The sequence below is a fragment of the Rosa chinensis genome, chromosome 6 (genome assembly GCF_002994745.2).
Source record: "Rosa chinensis cultivar Old Blush chromosome 6, RchiOBHm-V2, whole genome shotgun sequence".
In the NCBI taxonomy this organism is placed as follows: Eukaryota; Viridiplantae; Streptophyta; class Magnoliopsida; order Rosales; family Rosaceae; genus Rosa; species Rosa chinensis.
In genome coordinates this window covers 7,652,070-7,678,002 of record NC_037093.1, presented here as the reverse complement: position 1 = coordinate 7,678,002, position 25,933 = coordinate 7,652,070, and the positions used below count along the sequence as shown (strand labels likewise).

The 25,933-nt window shown below is 40.1% G+C and overlaps 3 protein-coding genes across 4 annotated transcripts; all 3 read right to left on the bottom strand.

Annotated features, from left to right (window-relative positions):
• Positions 1 to 6,200: 6,200 nt before the first annotated feature.
• Positions 6,201 to 7,111, bottom strand: LOC112172677. The gene is made up of 3 exons (XM_024310116.2): positions 6,781 to 7,111; positions 6,588 to 6,634; positions 6,201 to 6,454 (listed from the first exon to the last, which is right to left on the bottom strand). Exons 1-3 carry the CDS (start codon positions 6,995 to 6,997, stop codon positions 6,323 to 6,325), a joined length of 396 nt encoding a protein of 131 aa, XP_024165884.1. The 5' UTR covers positions 6,998 to 7,111; the 3' UTR covers positions 6,201 to 6,322.
• A 231-nt stretch (positions 7,112 to 7,342) lies between these two features.
• Positions 7,343 to 10,130, bottom strand: LOC112172676 (magnesium transporter MRS2-3). Its single transcript, XM_024310115.2, has 6 exons — positions 9,645 to 10,130; positions 9,321 to 9,527; positions 9,086 to 9,214; positions 8,723 to 8,877; positions 8,413 to 8,635; positions 7,343 to 8,198 (listed from the first exon to the last, which is right to left on the bottom strand). Exons 1-6 carry the CDS (start codon positions 10,083 to 10,085, stop codon positions 7,911 to 7,913), a joined length of 1,443 nt encoding a protein of 480 aa, XP_024165883.1. The 5' UTR covers positions 10,086 to 10,130; the 3' UTR covers positions 7,343 to 7,910.
• Positions 10,131 to 21,895: 11,765 nt separating this feature from the next.
• Positions 21,896 to 23,955, bottom strand: LOC112170733 (zinc finger MYM-type protein 1). 2 transcript variants are annotated; one of them, XM_040507844.1, is made up of 2 exons: positions 23,058 to 23,930; positions 21,896 to 23,018 (listed from the first exon to the last, which is right to left on the bottom strand). In XM_040507844.1, the coding sequence occupies exon 2, from the start codon at positions 22,876 to 22,878 to the stop codon at positions 22,024 to 22,026; it is 855 nt and encodes a 284-aa protein (XP_040363778.1). In that variant the 5' UTR covers positions 22,879 to 23,018; positions 23,058 to 23,930; the 3' UTR covers positions 21,896 to 22,023. The 2 variants fall into 2 exon arrangements, with proteins under 2 accessions (XP_040363778.1, XP_024163810.2); XM_024308042.2 differs by having other exon boundaries at positions 21,898 to 23,018; positions 23,058 to 23,955.
• Positions 23,956 to 25,933: the final 1,978 nt, after the last annotated feature.

Sequence of the window (25,933 nt, the reverse complement as noted above, 5' to 3'; positions counted from 1 at the left end):
GTAGGACGAGATTTTAGCCAATTTCAACCAAAAATCTTGAAAAGAAAGAAGCGTCTTCACATTAAGAAGAATAATTTGAATATTAGAAATTGGTATTCAAATAGGCTTCTTAATGATGGAATTAATCATAAATTACGCTTTTGGATATATCAGAATTCTCGAGCAAAATCTTGACTGAGATTCCAAACGTAATATTCTTTAGTATCTAGGATTTTATTTCCGATTTTGATTTAATCAGGTTTAATTAGGTTTCCTAGTTTTAGTCTACAATAAATTGTTCTTTATATTTTCTAGTTATATTAGGTTTATGCCATGTGCCATATATAAGGCACCTCTTAGATTGTAATTTTCATTCAAGTTATCAATAAAAAACCAAATATTAGAGAAGTTTCTCTATGTTTCTTACGGCTGTGCCCGTAATTGCTAGTGGATTCTAGCTTATCTCATATGTCTTTTGACGCTTGATGGAGCCTCTTACTATCGTGTTCACGCTTCCCGCATCAGGGAAAAAAGAAATGAATATATAAAATGATGGAGCAAGGAACTTGTTACTGAGGATCCTGATCGAGAAACTTATGTATTTAACATAGAGATAAGACATACATGTTTAAGGTTTATCTTAGTATATGAGATATCTTTGAAGCATTTTATCAAACATATTGCCTTTCATCTTAAAATCAAACATTCCAACATTACGTAAAAGTCTTAACTTAGACACGAAGTTCCATGTTGGCTACTGGCCGCTGCCCAACCATTGTCATTTGTTAGGGTGGTGCTGCTTGATTGATACACCAATACCAGATGGCTTCGGATTTGACGCAGTAGGATTGATAACTAGGTTTACCAGCAATAAACCTAAAATAAAGATTCTGGAGTCCACCAGAGATAGAAGAGAAAATTCTCAATTTTGATTGATAATATGATAAAAGATAGGTTCTGCAGCCATTTAAGGTTGCTTAAATATGAGAAAAGAAACCCTAGGGCGACTAATAATGAAACCCTAAAGCCCACGGATTAAAACAAAACAAATCCAAAATAAACTAGAAAACCTAAAATAAAAAGAATGTAAATCTAGCATAAAAATATTAAATCACGAATCGGATAATTAAGACGATACATTTTGGCCTAAATCTGATAGGGCTCACTAAAGTGAGTCTTGAAGATCTCGTCGTTCCCATTCTGGAAATGTATCATGCGTCTCAAATGGACATTCTGGCCAAAAGTTAGTCAAATCTGATTCAAAATCAAAACCTGACTTTTCGCACGAGAAACCCAAAAAGTCCAAAACCAAATCTTCTTGAATATTCCAGCGGCTAGTAACCTGATTACGCGTGAGTTACCTATTTTCCAATCATTCTTCTTGATTCTACACCGCTTCTTTACTTTTATGGTTTTTCGGCTAAACTTGGTCCATTCTCGTCCTACATCAGGATTAGCAGGCCTTGTGGAGCTCGATTCCTTTTTCAAGAAAAATAAATTTGGATCAGCGGAGGCAGATGCGAGGGCTTGGTAAGGGATAGGTATGACGACTTTTTTAGTGATCAGGAGTCATAAGATGAGAGCCTCTCGCTTTAATTAGGTAGTTTCATAAAATAAAGATTTTTTATTTATTTATTTTTAAGAAAATAGATAACTTCATTATCATGGCCAGAAGTCACGTACATCAAATGTTGTCTCATACAAAAAAAAAATGGCACAAGCTGCCAAGCAAAAGACATGTGACATTCACTTTTAACACATGCGCTCACTTATTGAGCCTAAACAACAATAAATCAAGTCCTCACTACTAGGTAACCCCTCTTTGAAAAGTAAACCCAGTCGTCTAAAGACCTCAATTGGTATACAACTAGAATCAACTAAGAAAAAAGTAATAGAAGACCCAATTTCAAGTGGTAGGCAAGAGACCAAGAAAGCTAAGGCTTTCTTTAATTTGCCCTTATCTCTAGGGCTAGAAACCTAACCTCCAATTGCAGTTACTGGGACGTTGGCTCTTGTTCTTACTTCCGGCAGTCTACCCGTCTTCTTCTTCAGAGTGACAAAAGGCACATCATTGTCGTCCTCAATCAAAGGTTTGCCAAGTAGAAAAGATTGAGAGGACCTGCACATAGGACCACATCCAATCTTTCCCAGATCCGGGGCGCTACCACCCGCTGCGAGAGCAAGAGGAGCAGCAAAGCTTACTGTGACGACATCTATGGAGGCGATGTAGAGGAGGAAGCGATAGCAAGAGGCTAGAGGCTAGGGTGCCGTAGAAGACTAGGTTGAGAGAAATACTCTCCTAGGGTTTTTTTTTCTTTTACTCAAAACATAAACATTCTCAGGTAGTTTCATAAAATAAAGATAATTATTCATTTGACTATTTTATGATTTATATTTTCATGAAAATGGTAATTTTCATTAATTATAGCGAAATTACACGTCATGACCTATTCACTCGGGTGCAATAGAAAGAGTCATAGATCGTAAGCACTTTCACCTACTCCCTAATTGCACTCATCAAGTAATACAAGGCTTTAGAACCGACATTAAACAAACTTGAACTCAGGTCCCCAGTCCAACTATTATTCGTTTACTCCAAAGACACTATTGGGCATTGTGTCTAGTAGCATTCTTCTTCTTTCGATCCTTAGACAAACTATCCCTTTTTTCTTTTTCTCTTTAGGCTTGTTTTCAATCCGAGAGGGCCTTACCATGCCCCTAAAATTAAGATTTTGAAACTCGAGACAAACGAAATTGGGTAAACTCAATATGTTAAAGACCTATAATGGTAAGAGCATATGCGGGCAGACGCAGGCGAGTTTTCCCGAGTACACATGGAAACATCCCTCTAGAGAATCTTGATTTTGCTAATCTTTTGAATCCAAAGGAACATGTTTACCCTTTCCTTCGAGAGCAAGGATTGAAGCAGGTAGCGTACCACATAGGTCAGTAACTAGGGTCAGGTCCTCCTCTCTAGACAGTTGAAAGATGTGGGAGGACGACCCCTCCCATGCTAGTCAGCTTCAAAACAAGTTCTCCTAAATAGGTTTAGGAATTTGGGCCCTCAACACCAATAAACTTGGAGAGATTCGTTATGGGCTTTGCTTTAGAAAAGCCCAAAGTGTAGTCGACTTTTTCTACTGATGGCCTTGTGCACGGAGCACTCATACACTGAGTCCTCCTTACACAATGTCAATCTCTCTCTGTTACAACTCTCCTGGACTATTGTTGCTACATTCACCAAAAACCAGAGGCCCTTTTCACTCCAATCATAGCAGCAGCAAACAAGAGCAGGCCTAGAACCGGAACGAGTTGAAATTTGTTAGTGGCAAGAAGCTGTTGAAACACCTCAGCACTTGGGCCATTGGTGGCCCTTGTAGGGCTAGTTTGGGATTGCTGTGACTTCTAAAAAAAACTGTTGCTGCTATGTTGTGAGAATAATCAGCTATGAATTAAAATAGTTTCGTGTTTGGTAAATAATATTTTTAAAAGTGCTGTCAGTACATAAAACAACTGCAGAGACTAGTGTGTTTTGATCCACAGCAGCTTCTAAAAGCAACCTCTAGGCTGCTTCTAAAATCTGCTGCTAGTGACCTATAACTTTCAATTAAAGCTGCTTTTTATTTAGGATTAATTTCAGTTTACCCCCCTGAGGTATGGGATGTCACCCCCTCTACTTTCAATTTTCAATTTTTACCTCCCAAGCTTTCCAATTTCAGTCAGCCGTGTCCAATTTCTCAGATTTCGTCTAAATTGGACGTTAACTCTAACAATTTGACCCACTTTGAGGCTAAAATGGTCATTTCAAGGTAAAAAAAATAAAATAAAATAAAAACCCTTTCTCTTTCACTTTCGGGGTTTTCTCTCTCTTCTCCAAATCTCTCTCTCTCTCTCTCTCTCTCTCTCTCTCTTAGATCTGCAACTCAAAAATGGAAATCGAAACCCAAACGAAGCAAAGGGCACCGCCATGGCAGCACTAGCATACAACTACAAATCATCTCTCATTCTATTCGTCACACATTGATGTATTCAATAACCACAATCGAATCGAAACACTAACATTGTTGTGAAATATAGGCCATTGTTGTGATTCTTGAGGACTAAGAGCACGTCCTCCCCTAGGAGGTTTTCGGGGCCGAACCTGTGGGGTATGAGGTGGCAGAGGGGGCTGAATTAGTCGCACGACGTGTCGTTATTGTCACCGTAGTCTTCTCCGGGCTCAGTGGAGGTGATGAGGATCTTGATGTCTTGGGCGCGGTGGCAGAGGGGGCTGAATTGTATAAACCCTACAATTCTTCAACCTATGAACAAATAAAGCCCTCACAGACCCCATGAGCCTCACCTTAATCCGGAGATCGTTTTCAGCAATGATCGGACTTCGTACATGGGGAAGAAGTAAGAGTTCTCGGCGACGAGCTTCTCGAGGTCGGAGATGGAGGCGGAGAGTTGGTCGAGGAATGGTTTGAGGTGAGTGGGATCGATGAGTCGACATTGGGCGAGTTGGGAGTTGACGGAGGACTTGGAGATGGAGAAGCAGGAGAGGAAGGCGGAGGTGGACTCGAAGGAAGGGGAGGAGTCGGCGGCGCCGAGGAGCGTGAGTTGAGGCGGGATTGGTGGCAGTGGGTGAGGCGGTCGAGCATGGATTGGTGCTTCTTTTGGCAAGCTAGGTCGGAATCGAGGGCTTCTTGGTAGTATTTGGAGATAAGAGAGAAACCCCCGAAAGTGAAAGAGAAAGGGGTTTTTTTTTTTTTTTTTTTTTTTTTTTGCCTTGAAATGACCATTTTAGCCTCAAAGTAGGTCAAATCGTCAAAGTTAACGTCCAATTTGGAGGGAATCTGATAAATTGGATACGGCTGACTGAAATTGGAAAACTTGGGGGGGGGGGGTAAAATTTAAAATTGAAAGTAGAGTGAGTGACATGATGACACCCCCAAACCTCAAGGGGTAAACTGAAATTAATCATTTTATTTATTTATCAAACACAATAAAATCTAAAATTTTGTACAAAAGCTGATTTTTTTTAAAGCGAAGCAATCCCAAACGGAGCCGTAATCATTTGACCTAAGTATTCAATCAGACCCAACATGTTTCTGTTGTCAGGTTCTCTTCTGCATTTCTTTTCTAGTTAATGTTAAGTTTAAAAGCTGATTTATGGGTTTTGGAAAAGTGCTAGAGACATAGCAAGACATTAGCTGTTGACAAAGACATAAACTTGGCATTGAGTAATGAACTAATGAAGTAAAATGCTCTTGCTTTTTTAAAACAATGCAGATACTGTGATGAGCATTCAATCCTGTTCATTGTCATTGGCAAAGGCTCAAATTGTTTGTTTGATGATTTGGGTTTTGATGGTTGTGTTATACTCAACCAAATCGAGTTCTTGGGGAAGAAAGAACCCGGCCTGTACACCGTTGGAAGCGGTTTTCGTTTTAACAAGTTGGGGGTTAAGTGCTCCAATGAAGGATTTACAGGACTTGAGTTTGCAGGAGGGATTCCTGGTTCTGTAGGAGGAGCTATTTAATGCTGGAGCAAATGGGCAGGAGACCGCTGATTCTGTACATTGTGTTGATATTATAACAAAGGATGGAAAGTGTCATAGGCTTAGCAGGAGTCATCTCAATTTCGGGTATCGGTCATCTCCATTTCAAGATATGCAAGAATTGGCAGCTATAAATGCTGTTACATTTAAACTGCAGCAATCGGAATTAGCAAAGCGAACACTATATGAGTACATGGAAAGGTAGAGTCTAGAATCTCTATCATGTAGAGAAAGGAAGGTTATAACCTCTTGTCTAAAAAACTTTAAGACTTTAAAACTTGAAGACGCTTGTGGTGGTATTGTGGCTAAATTAACAGGAGAAGAGTGTCCCAACTCCCAACCAGTTGAGGAACAAAGTGCTGGCTCGGTCTTTCGGAATCCATCTGATATGGGAGTCGCAGCAGCTGAGTTGATAGACAAAGCTGGGTTGAAAGGTTTTGGAGTGGGAGGGGCAATGGTATCCAAAATCCATGCAAATTTTTTCATCAATTGTGGTGGCTCAACCTCTCAAGACATGCTTGAGCTCATTGCCAGAGTGAAGGAAAAGGTTGATCAGAAATTTGCAGCACAACTTAAGGAAGAAGTAACGTATATCAATCCACATTATGGTGATGTGGACCCGGATAAGGACAGATGACTAGTCATTGTATTTGGATCATTTAGTGAAGAAAATGTGAGATCATTGCTTGGAAAGACATAATCTATTTGTAATTTGCTGATAAAACATAAAGAATATTCATTCAAAACAAAATCTTGGTGCAACTTCATTACTCTTCAAATTCAAGCAGTTGTACAATTTGGTTTTCATCTGTTGCTGTCAAGCCAATCAAGAATACCCTTCTCCGCTTCTGTAAGCGGTGTTTTCTTCGCCCTCAAAGGTCCTTCCTCAAACTGAAAATAGTCCTTGTAATTCCGCTTGTAATAATCGTCCATTCTCTGCAAACATAATCACAAAAGAACATGATATCAGAAAAATGGAAATTGCATTGCTTTTCCTGTTCCTCTAGCATATGTTATCCAAATGCAGAACAAAGAGTGAAAGGATAAGGTTCAAGAATCTTTTTTTTACCTCCTTGTCATTCTTGGCCTTGTTGTCTTCTGACTTCTTCAGATACTCTGATACACAATTCAATTACTACTGTAAGCCACAGAATTCCAGAAAACAAAAGCAGGAAAGATAAGAGGGGGCAATCCATAAACAAGCAAACTAAGCACAACGAAGTTAAGCCTGAAGAGAAAAACAAAGAGACAAAATGTAATACTTTTGAGAAGCTCGGTGCCAGAGTCACTAAGTTGGGGAGTAGCAACTGCAGCAGATAAGAGCAGCCCTCTTCTTCCAAAATCGGTGGTGGTGCCGGTGGAAGTGGTTTTCTTTCGTCCTTTTCTTTGTTTTCTTTGAACTGCCTGCACATTAGAGGAAGCAAACTTGTTCACAGTAACAGTGAGTGCCATCAATATGCTCTGTCCTATCGAGCTCATGGCTTTTCACTACCACCACCTGTTTTCTGAACATGTAGATGATGAAGAAGATGAGGTTCCTATTCTCCTTGTAATTATTCAAGCCTTCCAGTTTATCCCCAATGAGTTCAGCTCCTTATTAGAATTCCACGTCAGCTATTTATATCTAATATTCCAAAATCATAGTTTCTTGTCCATGTAAACCAAAAGACCAACACTTCCAACACTTTTGCCTGTCAAAGTGCTTTATCTCGCTGACCTCTTCTCTACGTGGTGCAATCGGGTCACATCTTTATAATTTCAATATTCCGGAACCTATAGAATTTTTGTCTTTACAACATGTACAATTGTCTAGGGACTAGAAAGGAAGAAAGAACTTCAACCACATTTACCATATCTTAAGTTCAAGTACATACACATATTATGTACTGTGATATACAAAGCATATACACATAATGCAATGTGATCTGAAAAATACATGCACATATACTCGGAGCAGTAAAAGTACACGCTCATATACTTGTATAACGCATTTTAAAAGACATGCAAACTCGACACATTTGATTTCATCACATTTCATCAAATGTGTAAAGTATGCTGCATCTAATTTGTCTATCATAGGTTGCAAGTTCAGTTCAGCTGATTCAGGTTATCAAAGCTTCCCTCAAACGTGTCCTCAGTTCGCATGCACAGTACGGATTCCTTGACTAGTATTCCAACTCACGACCAGGGATTTCTTTATCACCACAGCAAAGTTGCTCTGTTAAAAACTGAAGAACAGTGCCAGTGCTGATCTTTATTCCATGCATGTTTGCATTATGTACTGTAAACAAGGAAGTAATAGAAGCATGTCTGTCTACATAGAGGATGTCTACCACAACAACATATGTTGAGCACCTTTCCTAATTATAAAGCGCCCCCAACCCGACCTTCATTACTCCAGCAAGCGTTTATGCTTGCACCAACCAATGGCAATGATATACAAGACTACAGAGCCTATAGTGCTGCCACCAATAGTCCAGAGCCAATCTTGCATCCCCGCTTTATTCTTATCAAACAGCTCAATTTGGATATTCATGCCGAAAATACCAGCCACAACAACAAAGGCACTCACTACCAGGGTTGCTGTTGTCAACATAACCCCCATTTGCAGGAGATGGTTCTGTTTGTCATCCAACATTATGTTGATGTAATCCTCTGTGTCATCAACATACTCCCTCAGCTGCCAAAGAAGAAGCAATATAAGTCAAATAAATAAAAACAGTAACATTATGTAAATAAACAACATGTATGAATAAATTTGGTTAAAACTCTCAAATGTAAGATTGTTTAAAAAAGCTATTACCCAGCTCACAGTCTCATACTCTATTCTAGTGAATTATGTTCACATAAAGGAATTGGCATTGAAAAAATTGATGTAGAAGGAACTTCCATACCGTAGATAACTTGTTTAGTGTACCATCAATTTGCACAAAATATGCCTCCAATAGCATTTCAAGCTCTTCCACATCAAGGGTCTTGCCTGTAACACTATGAGTGCTGCTAGTATGAGTGCCATGGGTGTCAAGGGATTCATGCGGGGGGTTATCAGTGTTTCGATGATCGCCTTCAAAATTCAAGGATTCCCCAGTAGCATCCAGTGATATTTCAGCAAGATTCCTAAACACAACAGGACATGAAAACTTAGGACTGAAGAATTGAACCCCTATGAATTACAATGAAGAGACATATAATTAGATGACATGCCTGTCATCTATATCTGTTTGTGGAGCTTCATCATTCATATCATCTCTCTCAGTCAAAGATGAGGTAGTAGAATATTCAAGTTGTAACTTTTCAGTTAAATACATTTCAGCCATATCGTCATCATCATCTAGCAAGTGTTCTAGTTCATCCCTCACCTAGAAGTCAAATAAAAAACCAGTGTCACTAATATCAACTGCCAAACGCGAACCAAAAAGAAAAGAACAAAAAAACTGCCAAACAGTCATAGAGAGTGCAAGGCTCCATTGTTTTATCATACAAGATGTAACTCAACCACCATAACGCATCCATACAGAAAAAAAAAAAAAAAAAAACATAGATTGTTCTACTAAATGTGAAGCTAACCTTCTGAACACGACCGGTAATAGCCACCAAGCGACTCTTGATCTGACGGACGCGTTCCAAATTGAGTGTACTGATCTTCGACGTGAGCTTATCCAAAGCCGGGTGAGCTTCTAGCTCCAATGTCCTTGCCTGTGATCAAATTCACAAACTCAAACTAAACAACCAAGGAAAAAAAAAACAAAAGAACAAACCTATAACAAAACAACGAGGCAACGCGGAGAATGTAATCACTTACTTCATTCTCTAAGCAACTGCAAGCAGCTTCGAGGCATGTCTCCAATGCCACAAACTCGAAAGGAAGAACCTTCAATCCTTCGCGATTCTCCTCCTGACCTTGTTTCCCAGTCCCTTCACCTCCCTGAGTTCCCCCAGCACCAACACCTCTCAAATGTGCCTCTGCCTCTTCCAAGTCACACCATTTCGATTCTTCGCCATTCCCCTCCTAAACCAAAACACCACAAATTATTACATTCGCAATCACATTTATTGCATTCACAATCACAATCATCAAGATGCTATCTACACAGTTGAGCCAATGGTAAAAAAAAAAAAAATTAACCTGGGCTTTCATGGCCTTGGTGGCTTGGCTATGGCGAGAGAGGCGGCGCTGAAGCTCATCGATAAAGGGAATCACAGACGGGTCTCTTGAATTCAACAAGAGAACCTCCTGCGCAGTAATGATGGCCTTGATGTGCTCCAGGTTAATGACGATCGCTCTCTCCCGACCAAGAACAGTCGACGGGTACGAGAGCAGCGGGTCGAGGATCCGGAGGTCGCGGGCGGGTAGACCCGTCCGGCGCATGATGGCGTGCTTTCCGACCTCCACCACCTGAGCTTGTCCGTTCGAGTCGAGGAGCAGCCATGGCCGTACTCCCATGCCTTTCTTCCGTAGCGGGCCGCCGACGGTCATGCCCGGCCCGGACATTATGGTCCGGGTCGGCTCCGGGTCGTCGTCAATGCCGGACTTGGATCGGAGGTGAGTGGGATGGTGAACTCTCATGGTTTCGGTGCTTGGGAATTTAGCTTTTTCTCTCCCCCTCTCCCCCTCTTAAAAGTTGGGAAAGATTTACGGTGGAATGTCTGTTTTTTTTTTTTTACCGGCCAGTTTGTTCCGGTAATAAAATTTCTGATCCCAATATCCTATGGAGTTAGTTATTATAATATTACCATACGAGTTCTATTTTGTTTATCGATTATAAAACAACGCTGCATGGAAGAATTTTCGTGTTAAAATCTTTTTATTCGTTCAAACATTCTTTAAAGCATTTAGGGCCATTTACATACACAATTAGGTTTTTTTTTCTTTTTTTTTTCTCTGTTTTTATAGTTTTTTTTATACTATCCCAAATAAGCATTCATAACTTAAAGCGAAAAGGCTATTGGTTTGGAAGTGTACCTTCGACGGAGGTGTTGGTTTTTGATTGGGGCTTATGGCTGGATGAGTAGGCTTATCTATACACTATTATTAAGAGAAGAGAGTTTGCTCTCCAAAACTAAAAAATTATGAAATATAATTAATCAATAGGAATAATATAGTAAATTACAAAATAGAAAACAAAAGAATAAAAATAAAAGAAATAGTAGAAAATGTAATAGTTGTATGAGAAGCTTCTTCACTATCTTTAACTTCTCTCTACACACATAGTAAACGGGCCCTGATAACTAAGCCATGCGTGAATGACTCAAATATAAAAAGCCTAGTTAATTCTGGGCTCGAGAAGATATAACCTCAAGAGGAAGAAGTCTCGAGCAGATAACCATATCTCTGAAATGTGAGCAGTAAGTCTTGGTTCGAAAGACTTGCAGCTTTAAGTGAGTTGGCATTCATCCATAATAAACAAAACTTCACAAACTAAGACACTGAGAGACACATGACGTCAGGGCATTGGGTCTTGTATAGAGAACTGCGACACAAGTTACTAGCTCAAAGCTTGCGGCCCATATTTAGGAGGTTAATAGCTGGAGCCCAAGAAACAATTTGTCTTGAGTATAGTGTTTAACTGGTATTAAGATGATTCAGGGATAGACCATAATCAGGAAGTTGGAATCAGTTTATTTATCACATTATTCTTCAGTGGTAAGCTCTGCTAGGGTTTCCCGTGTGATGACGACGGAGGAGACGATGGCTCCTCCTGTACTTTCTGAGGAGGCCGTTGTGAGCCCTGCTTGAGGAGGGGATGCGATCCACAACTCGTTTTTCTACTTATATGGCTGGCTCTTGTCCAAGAAGACGGTGGTGATTCCGTCGTTCTCGGCGGCAATCTCCAATGTTTGGGGATTAAGAGAGAGAGTCCTAATTCGGCAAGAGGAGGAGGACATCTTCGTCTTCCAATTCAATGATAGGGAGGTGCAGAATCGGGTTCTTTAACAAGGTCCATGGTTCTACAACAATTCCATGTTGCTGCTGGCTGAGTATGACGGTGTTTCGGCTCTCGATCCAGCAGCGCTGCACAATCTTGAGGTTTGGGTGGCCGTGAAGGGTCTGCGAATAGCTATGTGCAATGAGAAGGCGCTGACGCTGATTGGCTGTGCTCTGGAGTCTTTCGTTTGAGTCGACCAGGGGGCAGTGCAGAGGAAAGACACGGTCCAGAGGACTCGTGTGATCTAAGACGTTGGCTAGCGGATATGGGCTCGGTGGAAGTTTGAATTTTCGCTGACTATTTCGGTCTGGGTGGAGCTCCAATACGAGAAATACCATGGCCTTTGTACGTCATGTGAATTCTTCGGGTATGGAGGGGGGATCTGTGATCGGAGACTAGAGGGGAAGGCGTGGCCGCTGGCGGCGTCGGGTAGTGAAAATCTGGAGATGGACCATAGGGTTGTGCCGAAATCCCTAGCTTCTGTGGCGGTAGCTGGTGGGCCAGGTTGACTCGTTCGGTGTCGGCAGGGATGTCGGAGCTGGAAGGGAAGCATTCGCTTGTGGAGCCGGTAGTAGGAACTGCGGCTATGGCTGCAAGTGGACTCCGGAAAATTCAGCGGGAAACCCTAATTTTGAATTAGGGTTGACCGCTAAGTTGACTGGGACGGGTCAACATGGCCTTGGACCGGGTCTGCATGGGTTTGGGCCTAGTCTGCATGGGACGGGGCTGGGGCTGCATGGTCTTGGGCCGTTTTCTGATGGTGGGGCCAATATAGAGGGCCTTGTTGCTACTGGGCTAAATGCAGAAAAGCCCTTGGGTGTGAAAAAGAACAGTTTTAAGCCTAGGTTGGCTTTCATTCCTCCGAAATTTCAGCTTGGTCAGTTGGTGGAGGTTCCGATTTCACTGGGGATAGCTCTAAAGAAGAAAGGCCATCTTGTTGGATGAAGGAATAAGCGTACTTTGAGTAATGAGAAAGTTGAAGGTAACATTGTTGGTGCAAATATCAGCTCCAACTGGCAAGGGAAGGAGCTAGCTATTGTTTAGTTGCTTTGCTTGGGGTCTTAAGCCTGTTTGAGTGTGATTAAGTTTCTATGAGTCTTCTATGATGTTTCTAATTTCTTGCTTGTACCACAATTGCGTGACTAGCAAGTGGGGGCTAGTTGAATGCATGATTTCTTTCCATAGGAGGTGAAACTTTCTTATGCTTGGGCAGACTCGCTTAAATGTGAGCTTCCCAGTGATTTTAAAAGTTTGTTTTAGCTTGGATAGGTTTTACCGGATTTTCTTGCCGGATTGCTTTGTAAGCTATGACCAATTGGCTGTTGATTTATTGAATAACAATCAACTTCTATTCAAAAAAAAAGAAAAAAAAGATTTAGTGGTAATTGAGTAAGGAAATTATTTCTTTTACCCTGCTATGATAAAACTAGGTTTTTAATGGAAAGAAAAGTCAAAATAACTCTCTTTTTTTAACACGCGCCTAGAAAGAAAAAAAAAACAGACAGAGAAAAGTGTCTCCTTGCAATGTTGCTGCAAGATAATCTAAGAATTTTTCTTTTATCCATGTATTATTATAATTAGTTATTAAGATGGACATAGATTGTGCCCAATCATTTATTGTTTTTCTTGATCTTTATTTAGAAAAAAAAAATTGGGATTTCTCGTCAAACTTTTCTCCTCTGCGTTCAAGATTGACGACAAGAGGAGTGCAAACTAAAACCCACCACCATGACGAACTTGGAATCTTCCCAACTCCACGAAAATTTCGACAATATTATTTTCAACTATTTTTCCATTTCACTAGAGCGATTATGAAATTTGAGGATTTTGTGAACCTTGAAGACTCCAGACTTCAGATTACCTAGAACTAGTGCTGGGATCAACTCGGTAAATAAGGCACACCGAAGCTGAGACCGATTGTTTGAGTCGGTTCGGTCCGGCTCAGTTTTCATGAAACTGCATTTCAAACCGAACCATCCCGAAACCGATCGGTTCGGTACTAGTTTGGTACCATTCGGTACACCAGTTCTGGTTTCAAAAATCTGTGAAGTTTCAAATAAATGCAAGCATTAATGCTGATTTTTCCTGCATAAGTAGTACAAGCACAACTGACCCTTAGCATAAAGTCATAAACTGAAGACAGAGGCTGCTAAACTCATCACAAAGCACACAAAGGCATAAAGTCATAAACTAAAAACAAAGGCTATAAACTCACAAACATAAATTGATAAACTCATATACTGATAGTCTGATATATAAACTGGTAAACTGATGGCTGCTAAACTCACAAACATAAACTGCTACCAAAGGCTGCTAAAAACTCATCACAAAGCACACAAAGGCATAAAGTCACAACCTGAAAACAAAGGCTACTAAACTCACAAACATAAACTAATAAATAAACTGGTATTGCAGCAAAAGGCTTACTATTAGTCTATTACAACCCAAAAATAAACTCATAGATATAAGTATTGCACAAAGGCTGAAACCATTACAAAGCATAAAGTCATAAACTGAAAATGAGATTGAGCACAGTTCATGAAATGATAAAAATTAAAAATCAGCAACAGCCAACAAGGTACACCAGTTCAACTTGTTTTTGAGTCATCAGAACCAGAATTTTTAGATTCATCTTCAAATTCCACAACTTCATCACTTGCATGAGTTGCATTCGTTCCCTTTGCTTTTGAGGAAGACGTCTTGTTCAGCTTGCTGGACTGAGGGAGAAGTCCCACTGCTCGAAACAACCAAGCTGGACTGAGGGAGAGGTACCACTGCTTGGTCTGTTCCTTCTTTGCCTACTTCACCCATATTCTTACTTTTTCTTAACTGGAATTTAAAAAAAAAAAAAAAAATTCTAATGACAGTTCATGACTTCATGTAATCTGACTAATCTGATAATCATAATTCCACTTCTAGTTCAGTAATCAATTAATCATAATATCAAGTTCTCAACCATCAATAAGCCAAAGTACTGAAGTCAAAAATGAAATGAAATGATAATCATATTCAATCAAAATGTAAAATTCATAATCTAATAAACTGATAATCATTCGAAATTCAAAAAGATCAAAACCCATTGATAGAGAATCAGACTTACTCCTAACTTTCCCTTTGATAATCAAATCAAAGCCTTCGGTGAAACTGTAGATGTATTGGAGCAAAGGAATGGAATCAAATCAGAGCCTTCTTACTTGAGTTACTTCTTCAGTGAAAACTTCTTCGATTTGAATGGAATCAATGGAATCGTGATATTGCGAAGGAGATTTGACTTGTTTGATTGTTTGAGAGCGGAGGAGGCTACCTTTTTTAGGTTGAAATGTCAAATAACCCAGTCAAATGACTCGAGCTGTAGCCTGCATCGATTTGGAGCAGATTAAAGGGCCGGGTCTGTAACTTAAAGGTATGAAAAAAGCGCAATCCGATCCCGATCCGAGCCCAATATAATCGATATGGTTTCAGTTTGGTACTCCAAAAAATACAGAAATGAAACCGAGCTGATCGGTATTGCTACCAGTCCGGTTGGTTTCACCATCGGTTTCTCGATCATAGATTTCCAGCCCTACTTAGAAACATGAACCCTAATGGATCACATACATTTAATAATTAGGGTTGGCAAGCTTTCAGTTTTCCTTTTTGTGATATTTTGTTTCTTGTTAACTTTGACTGATTTGAGTGCAATTCAGACGGTACCTGGAGAAGTAAAATTAGGTGGAGTCGTGCAAGTTGGATGGTGAGGAATCATGAAGACCAGTTTCTTTGAGGTGGATGCAGCAGGCTTTCTGAGTGATTTTGTACTTATATTGGAAAAGCTAGTATCACGTGATAGGTTGGGAGGATGTCTTCTAGGAGGATGGAAGAAGGTTGTGATGGAAACTAATGCTAAAATGGTGATTGAATATTTGCAAGGTAGCTGGAACCTGATGCCTCTATTGAGGCTGTCCTGATTGATATCAAAGTCTTAGCATCTAACTTTTAAATGGTGTTGTTTTCTTGCATCCCACGTAGGAATAATGAAGTAGCTTATTTGATTGCTACTGATACAGTAAGTTGTAATATGAAACGTAGCTGGACTGTGAATCCCCCTGATAAGATTATGAATGCCCTAGCTATGGATGTAAGTTCTTCCAATAAAACTGCTTATTTGAAACTATAATTGAATTCTTATTTAATTCATGAATGCAAGAGACTATTGCATATGACCAAAAGTCTGTTTAAGTGAGTTATCAAAATCCCCAATTCCTTTTCTTTTAAAAGTTAACGGCAGAGTCAATGGGGGTTTAGATGAAAAATCATAAATTGATGGAAGAGTGACGTGTCAGTTGCAATGACCTTTAGATTAGATGGAGAGGCAGGTTTAATGAAATTTACGTAAATTCACAACCTTCTCACTTTAGAGGAGCCTAATCCAAAAAAAAAAAAAAGGGCACATAGAGTGGGATAGCCTAGCCAGGCTACATTGCTGCAGCCCGGGCGAGTTGAGGCCCAAAATCATGTCACCAATCCAGCGACCAACCTCGATCCTCCACCATCATCGTGGTTTAAGGAGAAAGCCTCCTTGGACCCCGACCTAGAAACCAAAAAGTAACAATCAGAAAGGCCTCATTAAAGTCACCGCTCCTATCACCGTTGCGACCCTCGAGAACCTAATCTCGCACAACAACAATCCTCGTTTGAGCACCCAATCTGTAGTATCCTGATGCCGCCACAGTGAAGATTGAACCTGCCACCTAGAACCTCTGTCCGATCACCACCACAACCCAACACTTTGAACAATCACAACCTTTAAACCACCGCGCAATCGGAGCCAAACAACCTCGCCGCCAAACCCTCAGTCCAAAAACACCACAGCCTATGCCATTGTCTCTACAAACCTAAACTATTGATGTTGCTTGTCCCGCCTCCTCGATTGGAGGATAGACCTGCTTCCTCACAGTCGGAAATACGTCGCTATTTAGTCTGCGTGAAATAAGGTCGCTTCCTCCACAAATGAAACACTAGGTTTCGCAGAGAGAGATTTAATTGACTAGTATTGAATATATAGGTTGGTGCATCTGGAATTTGCTATTTTTTGTTAATTTGTTATTCAGAGCAATATCCCAATTATTTGTTGTTGAAATGGACGAGGACATTAAAATTGGAAATCCTTTTGATGGATTCATGGAACATACAAATGAAAATGGTTCTAACTGTGTTTACACCCCTGAAGTAGTAGAGGAATATGTAGCAAAAGTTGACCAGATATTTGATTCACTTCAAGAAGTATATGACTTCTATAACAATTATGCTAAAATGGCAGGTTTTGGTATTCAGTGTCATTCTCAGAAGAAGAAAAAAAAAAAAAAACATAGAGGTTCATATGACATCTCTAGAAAAGACAACATGTGTTATAAACAAGGAAAGTTTGAGAACAAATTGAAGAGTGAACGTAAAAGAAGTCGAGGGGTAGTACGATGTGAATATTGTTCAAGCGTGATTTTGGAGGGGGAGGAGGGGGGGCGGATACAAGATGTATAGTGGTTCACCACCAATTTGGAATGGCTACATCCACTTGAAAATTTATACTATACAGTAGTGAATGCTATCTAGGTGTGTCGAGTCCCCTTTTATAGGTAAAGGAGACTCCCTTCTTTTTCTCGTCTTCTATGTGGCATACAAAAGTGCTATTCTAATATACAAAGGCTATTCTAGTATACAACAAGTCTAATTATGAAGCTACTTGGTGAGCTCGAGAGGGTAGCTTCCCAAGGAGGTCTTGGCCAGCTTCCACCATAACTAAGTAGCTCGTATGTTGGTCTTCAGAATCCAAGTAGCGATCAGGCACAACCATGGCTCGTGGGCCCACGAAAAGAGTGTCAATTATGCTTGGTGACATAGCTATGCTAGAAGCATACTCAACAAATCCATGAATTCCCCAAGCAAAAGGAACTTCTTGATTGGGCAGTTGTAATCCTAATGTCAACAAGCATGAGTGACAATCGGGCGACGCCCCTACTAGTCCCCCAACTCTGTAATCAAGAAGTGCCTCTTTCTAAAGGTGGTGTCATAGGGAAAAAATGTCTTCAAATGGCATAGATCACCTACAAAAAGTGAAAAACATGTGCATGTAGAATGCTTAATGTGTAGGGTGACTCATGTGATATGTATGAGTATGTGTATGTGGTGTGTGCATATATGTAAGTGATGTCAAGTGTGTATGACAATAACTCATGGGTAAAAAAATGTACGTGGTTATCCGAGCATATGAAGTGCGTATGATGTGTTTATGCGTGATGCACAATGGTGCATATGATGTATGAATGAGTGATGCACGATAGTGTATGTGATACATAAAATGCATAAATGTGTGATGCATATGATGATGATATGTATTGTAGGGTCGAGGAGGCAAGTCCCCAAAGTCTTTAGTTAGCAAAGAAGGTGATCAAAATTTATGTTAGTTTTGATGTTAGGTCGCATTAATGGAAAACAAAAAGAAGTCAATTGTTGGAACAACGATGGTAGAAGAATTCGATGTTTCTATTAATGTGCGCTATGCCGAGGAGGCATAAGCGGATAACTAGGGGGTGGTGCCATGAGGCATGACTGCAAAGCTCGGAAACGATGTCGTAGGGTTGAGCATAAAGATCGAGCATACCATGATGCATGAGTGGATAGCTTGGAGATTATGCCATGATGCATGAACGTATCCGTTGCTAATTATGCTTAGCGTATATCAAGCATAACTAGAGCAAGTGCGTCGTCCACCTAGAATTTTGTTGGAACTAGCTTGTTAGGCTTTCCGAGAAGTTCCCCACTCCTCGGCAGATAAAAACTTTAATGTCGGGAAAATTGTTTTTTTTTTTTTATTATTTTTTTTTTTTTGGGGGAGGGGGGGTATGGGGTATGTGGGCATTAGGTTGCGACCTTAATATTAAAGGCCCATGCGTTAGGGGTTACTTACCGGATCAATGGAGGCCGTGGGCCTGTTAACTTGTCCCTAGCGGCGGACATGAACTGGTCTTGTTTCGCGGACTCGTGGAGTCTAGACCCACGAGGTCTCTTTCCCATGGGGAAAGGTGTGTCCGTTTGGCGGAAGAGGATACTCAGGTGACCAAATAAGATGTCTGGGTGTCCTGACCAATTTGCTTGCCCAAAGATTTTTTTTTTTTGGTATCCGCTGAAGATTTTTTTTTTTAGTGATCATTTCACTGAATGTTCTCTTGCGTCTGTTGAAGAGTGACCATACGTCCACCAAAGTTGACCGAATGAAGCTTATTTGCTCGGATTTCCACAAACGGTGCCAAATATTAGGTGTGATTTCGAATGAGAGAGAGAGAGAGAGAGAGAGAGAGAGAGAGAGAGAGAGAGAGAGAGAGAGAGAGAGAGAGAGAGAGAGAGAGAGAGAGAGAGATAAGATGTATAGTAGTTCACCACCCATTTTGGGATGGCTACATCCACTTAAAAGTTCACAGTATGGAGTATTGAATTTTAGAGGTAAGGGAGACTCCCTTCTTTCCCTCATCTTCTATGTGGGATAAAAAAAAAGTACTATTCTAATGTACAAAAGCTATTCTAGTATACAACAAGTCTAATTATGAAGCTACTTGATCAGGCCGGGAGGGTGGCCTCCTAGTGAGGTCGATCTAGTTCGGTACCAAAACGATCATTAATTTTACTGAAAATTTGCAAAAGTGATATACTCATAGGGACCTAAAAACCAACCAGATGTGATTTGTCAAAATGTGGTCTACAATTTAAGATATCAGCTGTCCCTAATACACTATTCCTATTCTGTCCCCATGTATTCATTGGTCCACAAAGATTAAGAAAATATTTTCTTAATATTAAAGGAAAAACACATTATGTGCCTTCGTCAAAGAAACAGATGAAGAGGGAATCAAGGAATTATAATCACATCACAATCAGTATTTACTATCATTATTGTAATTGATGTTGATCGATATTTCCATTGTAATTTCATCCCTATATAAAGGGGCTATGAAATGAAATGAGTAAACCAATTCCAATTGTCATTTTACTTTTACACGTTATTAGCAAAGAGTAACGCTCTGTTGCAGAATGTCAACAAAGAGTAGATTGGCCTAAATAGAAAGAATCAATCCAGGCAGAACTAGATTCTCTGGCAAAGAGACAGGTATTTGGTCCAGTAGTGCTAACCCCACCAAGTGTAAAGGCTGTAGGACATAAATGAGTCTTTGTCAGAAAGCGTAATGAGAAGAATAAAGTCTTGAGGTACAAGGCTCGCCTTGTGGCGCAAGGTTTCTCGCAACGCCCTGGAATTGACTACGAGGAGGCATACTCTCCTGTAATGGACGTTACAACGTTCCGCTACTTAGTTAGCTTAGTAGTTTCCGAAGGACTGGAAATGCAGCTCATGGATGTGGTTACTGCGTATCTCTATGGGGATCTAAATTCAGAGATATATATGAAAGTGCCTGATGACCTTACATTACCCAAGTCAAGTGACTCTAAACCATGGAGTGCGTTTGCAATTAGGTTGAAACACTCACTTTACGGATTGAAACAATCCGGGCGGATGTGGTATACCCGTCTAAATGACTACTTGATTGGGAAGGGATATAAGAACGATGAATTATGCCCCTGCGTATTCATAAAGAAAATAAGTTCCGGATTTGCAATTGTAGCAGTATATGTCGATGATATGCACATAATAGGTACTCTTGATGAAATAAGAGAAACCGCGAGCTACTTGAAATCTGAATTTGAGATGAAGGATCTTGGGAAAGCTCGATTCTGTCTCGGCCTTGAACTAGAACACGAAGTTTGTGGAATACTAATCCACCAGTCTGCGTATGTCCAAAAGATGCTCAGGCGATTTAACATGGACAAAGTGCATCCTGCTAGCACTCCCATGATCGGCCGAAGTTTGGATGCAAGGAAAGATCCATTTCGTCCAAAGGAATATGACGAAGAGGTGTTGGGAGCTGAAATTCCCTATCTAAGTTCAATAGGAGCATTATTGTACTTAGCCCAATGTACTCGACCAGACATTGTATTCTCAGTGAACTTGTTAGCTAGATTTAAGCTCAGCGCCAACGCAACGTCACTGGAATGGTATCAAGAACATTTTCCGATACCTAAAAGGAACCATTGACTTGGGACTATTCTTTCCCTACAGAGAGACAAGAGGGACCGCAGATGGAACTGCAATCCTTAAAGGAAATGTTAATGGCGAAAGCGCCACTCACTACACCGAAACCCAAATGACGTTTTGGTTGGTTTTGCTGATACTGGGTACCTCTCTAACCCACATAAAAGTCATTCCCAAACAGGTTATGTATTTACCATTGGGAACACAGCGATATCATGGAGATCAACCAAGCAAACCCTTGTGGCTACCTCCTCGAACCACTCAGAGATCATTGCTCTACATGAGGCAGTTCGTGAGTGTGTATGGTTAAGAGCTATCATTACACATATTCGAGGGACAAGTGGTTTGAGTTCTACCACTGAAAATCCTACTTGCATTTATGAAGATAATGTAGCTTGCATCGAACAAATGAAGCTATGATATATCAAGGGTGATAATACAAAACACATATCGCCAAAGTTTTTCTACAATAAGCAACAACAGGCCCTCCTCAAGATTCAAGTGAATCAAGTAAGGTCTGAGGAGAATGAGGCAGATTTGTTCACCAAATCATTGTCTAAGGCCATATTTGAGAAACATGTGAAAAGCATAGGAATGCGAAGACTTTCCAAGCTCCCTTGATTAATGTAAGAATCAGGGGGAGGTGTAGACGTCAGGGGGAGTCTAATACACACATGTCATCCTCAAATGTAAAAGGTGCGTTGTGCTCTTTTCCTTCGACCAAGGTGTATTTTTTGTCCCACAGAGTTTTTATTGTTATTTGGCAATGTTTTTAGTGAGGCAACAACTCATGCACCATTTTATCTTTGACTTGGCACAAGGGGGGTGTTAAAGGAAAAACACATTATGTGCCTTCGTCAAAGAAACAGACGAAAAAGGAATCAAGGAATTGCAATCACATCACAATCAGTATTTACTATCATTATTGTAATTGATATTAATCGATATTTCCATTGTAATTCTATCTCTATATAAAGGGGCTATGAAATGAAATGAGTAGACTAATTCCAATTGTCATTTTACTTTTACACTTAATCTTTTGTTTCATTTTTTATTCTTTGTGGACCAATGAATACATGAGGACAGAATGAAGATAATGTAATTGGGGACAGCTGATTTCATCCTGCAATTTAGTCATTTTGGAATTAACTTGTGATAGAATGATTTTCAAGATATACCGTGGATAGATTGTTTAGGGTGCCATCAATTTGCCCAAAGTATGCCCCCAAAAGTATTTCAAGCTCTTCAACGTTAAACTGCTTGCTTGTACCCAGGGACGTAGCCAGGATTGTATGAAGGGTTGGGCTAATTTTAGCCTAACAAATATTTTGCGCATAACTCTTTTTTTTTTGAGGTTTGGAACCCAATGGGAGGCTCATCCTCACGCCTTTATTATTCAAAACATACAATGGGGGGGGGACATAAAACCAAAACCCCGTAAATTACAAATTACAAGCATATATCTAACTAAACCGTACCCTCCGAGGCCCACTAACTTCAAATTCAGAAATCACTGAATCATTATCAATCCTATCAGCAAACTCTTTTTCAATGTAGAGAACCATCAAATCATCAAGAAAGTCATCTTCCATCTTATTTCGAAGTCTACTTTTTATAATGTTCATAGATGAAAATGCTCTCTCTGTTGTTGCTGTAGAAACTGGCAGAGTCAAAATAAGGCAAATCAACCTGTAAATCATAGGAAAGAATGCTGACTTTCTTGTTTCAACTAACCGCCGACACAAATCAAACACAGAATTTGTCTTGGAAAATCTTGCATCCTTTTGAATATCTGTTAGAAAATACCCACACTCCATGTCTACAGCAAACATATCAGATGATGTAAAATCTTGAGAATAGAACTTCAAAGCAAGATTGCTAACATCTTCAGATTTGAATGAAACAAAATTATCACGAGGGTCAAATGTAGCACTAAGAACAAGGAGCTCCAATGAATTATCTTGAAATCTACTATCCAGCTCTGCCAATTGAAAATCTATGACAGCATTAAGTATATTGACCCGATAATAATGCTCATTTGTAATATTTTGTTCACAAGCCCTTATACCTTTCTTGTAAGGAGCAGACATATCCGGCATAATAATATCATACTCACAACAAAATGATGCAACCTTCATAATCAAATTATCCCAACCATCTTCTCTCATATCTTGAAGTTTTGATTTTGTTATTGAAAGAAAGTTTAGAGCATTCAAAATGTCTATGGCTTTTTTTTGCAATGACTGACAAAGAAAGTCAGTAATCCTCATAACATCATGCATCAAAAGCAAGCAAAATACAAAATCAAAACGCATCATAGCCTTACCTACACTCTTTGCTTCTCCTTGTACTTTATTTGGTCCGTTTGCAACCAATTCTGCAAGAGTTGTTCTGGTGGCTCCATATAATTTAATCAAACTTGATATAGATCGAAGATGTGAACCCCAACGAGTAGCTCCTGCACGTTGCAAAGTGCAAGCCTGATTAGCCCCTCTACCTGTACCAAGTGTACCGGCAGCCACTAATTCTGCAATTTCTTCTTCTCTAATAACTTTTAACGCTGAATGCCGTTTTGCAGAAGAATCAAGAAAAATTTACAATGAAGTTCAGAGTAGAGAAAAATTCCCAAATATCATGCACCCCTTTAGCTGCAGCATTTAAAGTCAATTGTAAGCGATGAGCAAAGCAATGCACATAATATGCAGATGGACACTCTTCACGAAACAAAGCTTGTAAACCATTAAATTCACCCCGCATGTTGCTAGCACCATCATATCCTTGGCCACGCATGTTTTCTACCTGAAGATCATATTGAGCAAGAACTTTGGATATCTCATTTTTCAAAGTTTGAGAACAAGTGTCTACAACACTAATAACTTTGAAAAACCGTTCTCTAATAAACCCATAACAATCAACAAATCGAAGAATGATAGCCATTTGCTCCTTATTAGATGCATCAACTGCTTCATCAACTAGGATACAAAACTTGGCATCTCCCACTTCCTCACGAATTTTGGTTCTAACCTTGTTGGCAAAAATATTGGCAATTTGTTTTTGAATTTCTGGAGAAGTATACTTGGCATTTCCAGGAGCATTTTCTAAGACTTTTTGAACTTCTATATTCATTCTTCCAAAAGAATTCACAACTGCATTGAAATTTCCACCATTGGATGAATCAATGGATTCATCACGCCCTCTAAAAGCACATCCTTGGTGGGCTAACAACCTTACACTCTCTATAGTAGTAATAAGCCGGAGTCGGTTATTTGCTACTTCTTGTGATGACTGTGTGCTAATCACTCTCTCAATATACTTAGATGGGTTTCTTAGTGTCTCCCACTTGTGTATGGCAGCACTATGTGGGGAATTTATGCCTCCCATGTGAGCAAGAATGCCAGACTGTTTGGACATAACATTCTTCCAACCTTGAAACCCAAACTCAGTGAATGCTGGATGGTGGGATGGATAACTATCAAAGAGGAAACACGGGTAGCAATATGCTTTGTCTAACTCTTCGGAATACTCAAGCCAAGGCCAATCTCTGAACCATTTGGCATTAAACTTTCGACCTTGACCTCCATCAAAAGAAGATTGATACTTGCTTAACTGAGGTTGATACGGTCCTAAGACCACATAAGCTCTTCGAATATTGTCACGCTCATTCAAAGGATACTTACATATTGGAAGTCGTATTCCAGGATCACGCTCAAGAGAAGTAACATCAAAATTTGAAGCCATCTCAATTCTTTCATCACGACACTCTTCTAGTGGAATAGGTGGAGAATCATTAATAGGAACATCATTCACAGAATTCTCAGTCACATTTCTACTCCCACTCCCACTCCCGATTTCATTCCCACTACCACTTGATGGAATATCACTTGTAAACCATGAAAGAATATTTTTATACCGTTTGGGTTTTCGGCGATCCGTCATTTTATTCAATACCTATAATATATATACATATATTTCATTATAACAATTACCAATTGACAAATGACAAGCAAGATGGAAATCAGTTATGTAAATATGCAATTATGCAAAATTAAATAGCCTAAGCTTATATAAACAATTATCATTTATCTAAAAAAAAAAAACATCACTAAAATCCCAATTATGTGGAATCTGGACACCAAACATCAAACACCACATCACAATTCATCAACCGATTCAACCCATTCCCAATTATCAACATCAAGTGATTCAAGTCATCATTCATCATTCATCAACCCATTCAGCCATTCCCAATTCGCAAATACTGAATTACGACCTCACCCTAAACAGTATTCAACCCATTCCCAATTATCAACATCAAGTGATTCAAGTCATCATTCATCATTCATCAACCCATTCAGCCATTCCCAATTCGCAAATACTGAATTACGACCTCACCCTAAACAGTATTCAACCCATTCCCAATTATCAACATCAAGTGATTCAAGTCATCATTCATCATTCATCAACCCATTCGCCAATTCCCAATTCCCAATTACTGAATTACGACCTCACCCTAAACACCCAACATCAGTACATCACTACATCATGAATTCACGATTCAAAGTTTCAAACAATCAAACATCATCAGCATTCAGCAAGACAGCAATTCAGCAATTCAGCAATCAGCATGGGTATTGGGTATTTGGGTATATGATGTTTACCTGACTACCTGAGAATCTAAGATTCAGGGATTGAAGTTTGAAGATTTGATGCCTTCAAGAATCAAGAGTTCAAGGAGCAGGACTGGCGGACTGCAGGAGTCGGCCGAGTGGCATGACGCAGGGAATCCAGAGATGCAGACCGCAGTCCGCAGGTCCGCAGTGGAGCCGTCACTCCATCAGCCGTGGATGTGGCTCAGTGGACGGTGGCGGAGGAGCCGAGGAGGTAGCTCAGCCTGCTCAGGGGGACTGAAACTCTGAATATGGAGGTGGCTCGGTGGCTGGAGCTTGGAACTCGGGGAGAGACTTGATGGCTGGAGCTTGAAAGTTGAAACTCTGAAGGATTCCACCGATCTGAAGTTCTGAACTCGGGGAGAGTGAGACTGGAGAGTATGGAGTCGGACCGACAGCTGCAACCCAATTGCAAAGTATTAGTATTTTTTTTTTTTGGGCTATACCCATACTTGGCAGTTTTTGGCCCAATTTTCCCTTGGGCTACAGCCCAGACAGCCCTTCAAGTGGCTCCGTCCCTGCTTGTACCTGTACCGGTATGGCTGTTCCTGCAGATTTAGAAATTAGAGATGTTGTTAGATGATTTTCAAATTTTTCATATTTGAAATCGTTGAGAGAGATTACTAGCTAGCTAGCTACGTGCCTGTCGTCCAGTTCTGCTGCATGATTGATTTCATCATCCATTTCATCTCTCATCTGCTCATTC